The sequence below is a fragment of the Lolium rigidum genome, chromosome 1 (genome assembly GCF_022539505.1).
Source record: "Lolium rigidum isolate FL_2022 chromosome 1, APGP_CSIRO_Lrig_0.1, whole genome shotgun sequence".
Lineage (NCBI taxonomy): Eukaryota > Viridiplantae > Streptophyta > Magnoliopsida > Poales > Poaceae > Lolium > Lolium rigidum.
In genome coordinates, this window is record NC_061508.1 from 257,301,869 (window position 1) to 257,312,011 (window position 10,143).

Sequence of the window (10,143 nt, forward strand, 5' to 3'; positions counted from 1 at the left end):
GCCAATATCGGCAGCGAGGGGGAGGAGGGCGGAGGTGGAGGCTGGGTCCCCGCATCAGTCTCCGTCTTTCCTGCTAGCTTCCACACGTCGAGCTCCATCTCCTCCGGCCAAATCGCCCTGCTTCCTGTAGCCTTTCCTTGTTCGATCCATGGAGAAGATCGGCGGCTGGGGGTGAGCGGTGGAGGAGGCGGCGGCAGCCGAGCAGGATCCGCCTGGAGAGAACACGAAAGGGAGGGGATTAGACGCTCGGGGCTGGGCATCGATTGGGTGGAGATAGGGCTGGCTGCAAAACGGCGGCGGCCGACAAAGACGAGCCTTGCCGAGGTGAGGACGGACGCCTGCGGTGGTGCCTGCGGCTCCTTCCGAGATCCCATCCCCATCGATTCGGCTCCGTCCTGCTCGACAATAGCTCCCGCCGCGGCTCATCCAAGAAGCCAGAGCAGGAGCCGGCTGGCGCGGGTGGGTCGTGGCCGAGCGGGTCACGCCATGCTCCACCAGCGGCGCCGCTCCCCCGCGCTCCACTGCGTCGGCTCCACCGGGGGCGCCTCTCCGCGCGCTCGCGGCCGCGCTCCACCGGCGGCGGCTCCACCGGCAGCGGCGCTCCTCGGCGCTCACGACGTGCTCCACCTGCGGCGGCGTCGCTCCCGCTCTCAACCGACGGTGCGGGGAGAGAAGGAGAGGGAAGAGAGGTGTGCGGCGGCGGGGATGCGGGCGCGAGGAGAGAGGAGGAGAACGAGCGAGCGGCCGGGGATTGGGTAGGTTTCCTCACGGAAGCGAGGATTGGTGGAGCGCGACATCGGGCCGAGCGGGCTTTTAGCGACCCATGGATAAAATGCGGGTTCACGGGAGGGCCTCACGCCCTGGACGGAACGGCCGGCTGAGATCGCTCCACATCAGCTCGATCGGACGGCCCAAAATCCAAAGCGCTGTGAGAGCTCCATGAGGGTGCAGCAATCATACCATGGGATTTTAGTAGGTGTTTACCATATTCTCAAGATGTGATGATGAGATGAGAGTAGGCATGGAATCCGAGCCAAGCCAGCTCGGCTCAACTCGTTAAAGCTCGTTCAACTAAGGAGTTAGCTCGGCTCGACTTGGTCAACAACTAAGTCTAGAAATAAAACTCGGCTAGGTTCGTAAAACTCACGGGTAGCTGGCTAAAACTTATTAATTAACAAGAAATATGTATAAATGTAGGATGCAAAACGAACAATAACTAAAACTTATTAATTTCCTTAATCTGAAGTTATTGCTTGTAGATGCCTCCAAAACGAACTTAGCTTAGATGTGCCTGTTTGGTGTCCCTTTTTTGCGCACTCGAGTAACTCCCACCACCAACATCGGCTAGTACTCGAAGAGCTCCAACACAAAATTTTGATTTTTACCGAGTTAAACGAGTACCCATGAACTTGACTCGTTTAGCTTAAACTTGTTTAATGAAAAAAATATATGGAATCTTCGTCTCATCGTTTCCCCCCTTCTATACAAAACAAAGATCAAAAAGCCATAAACCCCCAACGTATCCTATCCGTCCGTCCCTAGCATGTGCATCCACGAGAATCACAAATTTGATTGCTTAAGGAATCGTACAGTATCTTTTTTAATTCGAACCTTTTATACTCATAATATATTTCTGCAACGTTCCTACGAATCTCGAATTTGTTTCCATGAGAATCGTATCGTTTTAATTCGATGAACCTTGTAATTTTTTGCTGGAATATTCACACATAATCTCTGCAGTAATCAGCCATAAATACCATCCTTTTCTCTTCAATGAAAACACTCTTTCTCCGTCCGCAATTAAAGACCCCACCCCCCACTTCCCTCCTACTACCTCTCTCTCCCCATTTCTCACCGCCATTGCCGAAAGGCGAAAGCTTTTCCCCTCCGCTCCTTCTCCAAGCTCCCGACTCCTCCACGGCCATGCCCTCCTCCCTCTACGTCGTCATCCCGCGCGCCAACCCCCGGGCAGCACCCGCCCTGGCGCGCTCGTAGCGCAGCCGCACGACGGCCGGCCAGCGACCCGACCTATGCTCCCTGACCAGTCGGGCATTGGCTGACCCCCAAATGCCTCCCACTAACTAGCCGCCTCTTGCACATACACACTACCACAAAGTCCAAGAACAAGAAGAAGGATTCCCCGCACGTTTTACGAATCGGGCCGCCGCTAGGCTAGCTGCCTTCTCGTCGCCGGAGAGGAATTTTAGCCTCGCCGGACGCCAAGGCGCGCAGATTTTTTTTTGTTTAGCATACCTTTTGTAGGTTTTTGTTTTCCTTCCTTAAAAATCCTTTTTTTCGGAGCGGAATTCACGGTTAATTTTGCCGGCGATGGGAGTGGTGGAGTTCTCGGTCCTGGGGGCCGTGCAGAAGTTCCGAGCCCTCATCACCGGCTCCACGGCCCCCGCCGCCAATGAAGAACCCCGCCGGGCGAGCCCGCCGCCGCTGCCCCCGACGCCGCCGCGCAGCGGGGACGTGTCCCCAGCGGATTCGCCGCCACCAGCCGCCGCGAGATCCGGAGGCAGGCGCGCCATCGCCGTCCGCCGTCAGATCTCCTCGCCGCAGCTTCTCCGCTGCCACGCTGTCAGGTAAGGTGGCACGGCTCCGGTTCCACCGCCTTGTTTTCATTTTGTTTTACTTGCTATGGAGGAAAAGGGAGATGTAGGATTCAGGTTGCTTATTGTGTCGTTTCACAAACAAACAAAAAAATTGCGGAGAGAGTTTGCCTAGTGTTTTGAAATTTGAGCAACCCGATCACCTCAACGTCTTACTAGCGTGCTAGATGGATTATTATAAGGGAAAGACTGGTTCATGAGTAGTGGAAGTAACTCTCACTCATGGATGATTATGTTTGTTGACCTTGTATTTATATAATTGATTGACTGATTTGGCTGATTGAACTGGTTTTCATGGACGCAGGAGAGCAGATGGCGAGGAAAATGACGAGACTGGGGTTCAGTTTTTCACCCCAGGGAATGACTACTTACACGACTTCTCGGACACTGAGTCTGTTAGTACCGCTAACGAGCTCAATCGGTCTACAACCTTAAGCCCCTTGAAGAGCCCGACCTGGATGGTCTGGCAGAATGACGGCACGCAATCGTCCAGGAGAAACGGCCGTTTCAGCCTGGATTCTCATGGCCATGGTACTAAGCTATATGGCAGTGTCACTTGCAGCTGTGTGGAAGGCGACACAGCTGAACATCCGGTTGACTTTGATGCCAATATTTGGTGCCCACCACTGCCAGAAGATGAGGGTGATGACGCGGAGTCGAGACTATTTGGATTTGACGACGAGGATGACGAGGTTGAGGAGTCGAGCAATCTTCTTGCTCTTGGCTGCTTTAACACTAACCAAACAGTTGGTGTTGGCATGGTCACCGAGATAGCTCATAAGGAGGGTCTGAGGAATGCTGTACTTGGCCATTTTCGAGCTCTAGTGGCTCAATTACTGAATGGAGAAGGTATTAGTGTGGGAAATGATGATGGTTGCATAACTTGGCTTGAGATAGTGTCCACCTTATCCTGGCAAGCTGCTAGTTATGTGAGACCAAATACAAAGAAAGGTGGCAGCATGGATCCTACTGATTATGTAAAGATCAAATGTATAGCATCCGGGGATCCGATTGATAGGTATGTTACCTTTCCTGCTACTTACATGATTATACTTCCCAGTTCCCACATGTGAAACTCATAGGTAGTTTCTTCTATGCAGCAATCTTATTAGAGGAGTTGTTTGTTCCAAGAACTTAAAGCACAAACGCATGATCTCTGAGCATAAGAATCCGAAACTGCTCATTTTAGGAGGAGCACTTGAGTATCAGAGGGTCACTAATAAATTAGCGTCTATTGACAATATACTGGAACAGGTTTGCACTTACTACTCAGTTGCTTCCTTACCGTTGTTGTTGCTATGTTGCTTTTGCTGAAGAAATCTTGTTAATGCAGGAGAAGGAGCATCTGCGAAGGATTGTGGAAAAGATAGAATCTCGCCGACCAAATGTGCTGCTAGTTGAGAGAAGTGTCTCATCTTATGCCCAAGAGCTTTTGGAAAAAGGAATTTCATTAGTTTTAAATGTTAAGAGGCCGCTTTTGGAGAGGATATCAAGATGCACTGGAGCACAGATTGCCTCATCAATTGACAATATTGCTTCGGCAAGGCTAGGCCAATGTGAAATGTTCAAGGTGCAGAGAGTTCTGGAATTCCCATCAGGAAAGCAGGTAAACAGGAGGTCAACAAAGACGCTGATGTTCTTTGAAGGCTGCCCAATGCGTTTGGGCTGCACAGTAAGTATCTGTTTGCTGTTCCATGAACATTTGATTCCATCCATCTTGCTAACATCAAGCAATAAACACTTGGTTGTTAGATGACTGATATAATTACTAATGTTAACTATTTTGAAACTGAAATTCTGATTCTCTCACACATTTTATTAGATCTCTAATTTCTAATAATTTTGTCTTATTTAGGTTTTACTGAGAGGGTCCTGTAGGGAGGAACTAAAGAAAATTAAGCGTGCAGTCCAACTTGCAGTGTTTGCCGCTTATCACCTTTCTCTGGAAACATCATTCTTTGCTGATGAAGGAGCAACTCTTCCTAAAGTTCCTTCGAGGCCTGTGATAATGGTGCCAGATATGCGAAGTGATGCAGACTATTTTGCTGCATCTGCTGGTGTTGATGTGCCTCATAAACTCAAGCAAGTACAAGGCGATGATTCACGGATTATGCTTGAGGAAAATTCGGTGTCACCTGGTTCATTATCTTTGAATGAGGAAGGCAAAGGTATCATCTTCGAGCATAGAGAATCTGGATCTCCTGTTGAACACAGGGAATCTGAATCGCCTGTTGAGCACATGGAATCTGAATCGCCCGTTGAGCAAAGAGGACCTGAATCCCCTGTTGATCATTACTTATCCCATGCAATTGATTCATGCGGTGGGTGTAAAATACCTCCAGATTTATTGGATAGTGATTCAAGAACTTCAGGTACTGTGATGCACTTTCAGTATTTGTATTACTCTGCATTGTATCGCATTGCAAACAATAACGTTCAACATGTGGTACCAGGGAAGAAATGTCAAGAAGTAGGCAAGTGGAATCATCAAACACATCATGACTTTCCTGCAAGAGACCTGAATGACCAAACCGAGTTATCTGGTGAATACATTCCTACTGCTGACAACCATCAAAGCATCTTAGTTTCCCTGTCAAGCACTTGTATCCCCAAAAGTCTGGTATGTGAGCGTCCACAGCTCTTCCGCATAAAGTTTTACGGTAGCTTTGATAAGCCACTTGGGAGATACCTCCGGGAAGACTTATTTGATCAGGTATTTCTCTTACTCATTTGTATGATGTTCAATGTATCACATTGGAACTTCACTAGTATTTGAACATAATGTCTTGTCTATGTCCTTCATCATCAGGCATATTGCTGTCAAACATGTAAAGAACCATCTGAATCACATGTAAGGTGCTATATTCATCAACATGGGAGCTTAACAATTAGTGTTAGGCGTCTTCTGTCTCAGAAGTTGCCAGGTGAGCATGATGGCAGGATATGGATGTGGCATAGATGCCTCAAGTGTGAACCTAAGGATGGTGTACCACCTGCTACACGAAGGGTAATTTTGTCAGATGCTGCTTGGGGCCTGTCATTTGGGAAATTCTTGGAGCTAAGCTTTTCAAATCATGCTACTGCTAACCGAGTTGCAAGCTGTGGGCATTCTCTCCAGAGGGACTGTCTTCGTTTCTATGGGTACACGTCGTCTATATCCCTTATAAATTACTGTTGTTGAATCCTCAAATGAAATCTCAACTTACCTGTTAATCTATCAGATACGGGAACATGGTGGCCTTCTTCAGATATTCTCCTGTCGATATTCTATCAGTTAATCTTCCCCCGTCAGTATTGTGTTTCAACTGTCACAGTCCACAAGACTGGACTAAAACGGTGGCAGTTGAGGTATATGATTTTCAAAATCTATGATTCATATTCATTTTTTCCATCGTACATGTTTGCTAATTTGCTGTGTCCTGAAGAATAAATATTATGTCCATGTACTTCTTTTTGTAGATATATGGCCAAATGAAATCCTTACATTGGGAGATATCTGATTTTCTCCATCGCACTGAAAAGAGTATTCTAATTGAGGATGAACCGGTCAAGACTGGTATTCAAAGGCAGATAATTGAGATGAAGGATTTGCTCAAAATGGAAAGAAATGAATACGAGGTGATGCGATCAGATTATTCTCATCTTACACGTATTTATCGAGGGTTGCAAATGCTTATGCTGGTTTTAATTTTTTTCTTATGCAGATTTTGCTTTTACCAGTTATTAGAGATAGCTACTTGCAGGCATCAATTGATATTCTGGAGCTCAACCGCTTGAGGCGTGGTCTTATTCTTGATGCTTACCTCTGGGATCGTAGGCTATGTTACATAGATTCACTTCTTGTAACAAATGGTCATGTTTCAAAGACCAATCCTGCTACAGAAATTCTCTTGGACATCAGGCTGAAGGAATGGACAACAGATTTGCTACAAGTGGATACAAGTATTGGGAAACCCACATGCTTGTTGCATTTACCAGGAAGTCCAAAAAGGTTTTCAGGAAGTCCAAGAAAATCTTTGTTATCCAGAGAAGGCTGCTTGAATGATGGCGAGTATAGTATGCCTGATAAAAAATTGCAGATTGATCTGGTCGATCATCCTGTTGATGATACAGAAGATCTTGACAAGGTCTTCAGCAAATTCAATGGACACAATGAACACCCAACTACTAAAGCTGCCATTGGTATGGAACCTGTTGAGCGGTTACCCTCACTTGCATCTATTTTTTCTGATAATATTGATTTGGCATGGACTGGATCTAGTGAGTTACAGTATGATCTTTCAGAAGGTTTCACCAACATGGATGAAAATGGATCCTTCAGTTTGTTGGAAAATCGAAGTTACAAGAATGCCCCAGTTAGAATTCATTCATTTGATTCTACACTGGCATCCCGTAAGCGAGAACGCACTGGATTAGCTCCTACTTCATTGCATCTGTCGTCCTTCAGATCTGCTGAGTACTTTGGGGGTTTAACAAGCATCACAAAAGATCCAATGCCAAACATAAGGAGGGCTTGTTCTCAAAGGTCACCTGGGGCCATAGAGAAACTAAGTGTTATTCTTACTCGTACACCCACGTATATCTCATCCGTTTCACATATGGTTGAAGACGGGGCACGCTTGCTCTTGCCCCAGATTGGTAATGAGGATGTTGTTATTGCAGTCTATGATGATGAACCCACCAGTATTGTTGCATACGCCATGACATCACAAGAATATGTGCATCAAGTCACACGGAAACTAAATTCATCTTTGAGTTTTTCACATCTTCCAAATGCCAACGAGTTCAGACATGGACTTGAGGGGCCCTTGCCCTCACAAGAAGACAGTCTGGAATATAAGGGAACTCATTTTAAGTTTTGTTTTGATGATGAAACTCCTCTTCCTGCAGATAAAGCAAAGTTCTCTGTGATTTGCTATTTTGAAAAGCATTTTGCTGCTCTTAGAAAGAAATGCTGTCCAAAGGATATTGATTACATCCGTTCACTGAGTCGCTGCAAGAGATGGTCTGCGCAAGGTGGGAAAAGCAATGTTTACTTCGCAAGGACACTGGATGAGAGGTTCATAATTAAACAAGTCACCAAGACAGAGCTGGACTCTTTTGTAGAATTTGCTCCTCAGTACTTCAAGTACTTAATGGAATCCTTGACATCTGGTAGCCCAACTTGCCTGGCAAAAATAGTAGGCTTATATCAGGTTTGTTGTACTTCACTTGCCGTTCCATGATTTATCCCACTGCTAAGTTAAAAAACTAAACAATGTTCCTAGATTTGATCTTGCTGGCTTTGCTTGAATTCAGGTTAATGTCAAGGGCTTGAAAGGTGGTAAGGAAGTAAAGATGGATCTTATGGTGATGGAGAATCTTTTCTTTCAAAGGAAGATACCTAAGGTGTATGATCTAAAAGGTTCATTACGGTCTCGTTACACATCTGGCGACAGTAAAGTCTTGTTAGATTCAAACCTCATAGAAGCATTGCATACAAAGCCTATATTCTTAGGGAGCCGGGCAAAACGAAGATTGGAAAGAGCTGTCTGGAATGATACTTCATTTCTTGCGGTATGCTGTTATACTTCTTTGTGCATACTGTTTAACCCATAGATTGAAGATCTAATAAACTTTTATGTTACCTCATTATTAGCACCAATTACAGTTTGTGTAATTTGTATTTTGTACTCCCTCTGTTCCAAAAAAAAAACTGCTCAAGTTTGTCTAGATACGGTTGTATCTAGACATGTTTTTAGTGTGTAGATACGACCGTATCTAGAAAAAAGTTGCGCAGCCTATTTTGGGACAGAGGGTGTATATTTCTTTGTGCTTACTGTTCAACTGACTTTATGGAGGTAGGAATGAATATTTCTCAGCCCTTTTTTTATGATATTTTCATCTTCCACAAGCTGCATGCCTTGCTTTTAGTTCCCAAATAATGTTGACGACTAACAAGAACCACCCAGGTCCACTCGTCGGCTTGCTCGAACAATCGTATTCATTTGTTCCCCAAATGATCATGTTAATACAGCTCCTTCCTCACCTCATTATATATTTTTCCCAAAAAATAGTATATTGCACTATATACTTTTTTGGAGCTCATAAGTGGCATTCTAGGAGCTCATGCACAGATCATCTTCTCCCAGCATGTGATATGTACTCCCTCCGGTCGGATTAAATCGACGCGGAGGGAGCCAAAACTAGCTTACCGTTTCACTACAGTCGCGTCGATTAAATAAGTCCGGAGGTAGTATTGCTCAATATATAATGGTTGTAATATTACATGTCTTCTTTGCAGTCAGCGGATGTCATGGACTACTCGCTTCTTGTTGGAATTGACGAGGAGAAGAAAGAACTTGTCATTGGCATCATCGATTACCTGCGCCAGTACACGTGGGACAAGCAGCTAGAGACCTGGGTGAAGGCATCAGGCATTCTAGGTGGCCCGAAGAATGAAGCCCCCACCGTCATATCTCCGTTGCAGTACAAGAAGAGGTTCAGGAAAGCCATGTCCAAGTACTTCCTCACCGTCCCTGACCAGTGGACCTCTTAGCAACTAACTGATTATCCAGAGCACATAGAAGCATTATCACAATAGTGAATGTTGCGTAAAGTCTGCGCGAGTCATATAGTCAGTTTTTTTGTGTGCTGTTGTGGGAAGATTAGCTCATTCATTTTGTACCCAGCTGTATTGTGCTGTAGGCATAGACAAGATCATCCTCTCCCTGGATGCCAAGCATGGTATTTTCACCGTCCAGCAACAGATAAGAGGCTTGATCTTTGTACATTGTGACCAACATAGTTAAAAAGAAACTGCGTTCTTTTTATGTGAAAGGTGCATTTGGTGGACTGGCTTGTGTCTCAAAGAATAGAATGGCCCGTAACAGACGTAACGATTAACAAATGCATGCTCTGGTACAACGGTAACGTCTTCTCTGAACTCATTTTTGCGTTGGCACCTGCAACCTTAAGAAGTGTTCCTATCCGTTGACATAAAAGGAACCTTTGATCACTCAACGGCAGTGAAAAGGGTGCTGTATGCCCCTTCTAGCTGCATCTTGTAAATCGTTCAAATGAGTCAGAGGTCTGGTCACCGTTTACGTAAAAAAAATTAGCTTTGTGGGAGCGTCAAGTTTCTTGTACAAATGTGATAAAGCGGTGCAGAATGGAACATATGATCTGGGAGATGCACTAGCAGCTAAGTTTAATGCCGCGATGTCCACTTTACATGAACGCAATAAAAAAAACATGTGGCTTGACTCTAGGGAACTGAATCAGAATAGATCACAATAGAACTGAGTACTAGCTCAGTGACAAAGTTAGCGAGTGCGCAGCCAGCCCACCTGAGTTCAAATCCCCATCTCGCGGTAATTTCGCAGGGAGGGACGAACTTTAAACCGGGTTATTATCCTAGCGTCCATCCACGGGGAGAGTCTCATCCTACCTAACAACGTATAACCGAGGGAGGGATCATTCCCCCATTGATCAACGTTTTAGAATAGATAACAATTAGAAGCTCTCAGGAGAGGTTAGATCTAGCTTTGGT

At 45.6% G+C, this 10,143-nt stretch overlaps 1 protein-coding gene across 2 annotated transcripts; it reads left to right on the plus strand.

Annotated features, from left to right (window-relative positions):
- The first annotated feature begins 1,807 nt into the window (after nt 1–1,807).
- LOC124692905 (putative 1-phosphatidylinositol-3-phosphate 5-kinase FAB1C) lies at nt 1,808–9,431 on the plus strand. Of its 2 annotated transcripts, XM_047226354.1 has the most exons (12): nt 1,809–2,585; nt 2,917–3,630; nt 3,713–3,866; nt 3,946–4,284; nt 4,468–4,984; nt 5,066–5,325; nt 5,422–5,753; nt 5,834–5,960; nt 6,072–6,230; nt 6,317–7,807; nt 7,911–8,168; nt 8,896–9,431. In XM_047226354.1, the coding sequence occupies exons 1-12, from the start codon at nt 2,329–2,331 to the stop codon at nt 9,148–9,150; spliced, it is 4,863 nt and encodes a 1,620-aa protein (XP_047082310.1). In that variant the 5' UTR covers nt 1,809–2,328; the 3' UTR covers nt 9,151–9,431. The 2 variants fall into 2 exon arrangements, with proteins under 2 accessions (XP_047082304.1, XP_047082310.1); XM_047226348.1 differs by having other exon boundaries at nt 1,808–2,585; nt 4,468–5,325.
- Nucleotides 9,432–10,143: the final 712 nt, after the last annotated feature.

Excerpts from the sequence above, each read along its gene's own strand:
- LOC124692905 (XM_047226348.1), top strand. The coding sequence starts at position 2,329 with ATGGGAGTGGTGGAGTTCTCGGTCCTGGGGGCCGTGCAGAAGTTCCGA. Across the intron at positions 4,285-4,467 it reads CAATGCGTTTGGGCTGCACA|GTTTTACTGAGAGGGTCCTG; the intron begins GTAAGTATCTGT and ends TGTCTTATTTAG. Across the intron at positions 5,754-5,833 it reads GACTGTCTTCGTTTCTATGG|ATACGGGAACATGGTGGCCT; the intron begins GTACACGTCGTC and ends TTAATCTATCAG.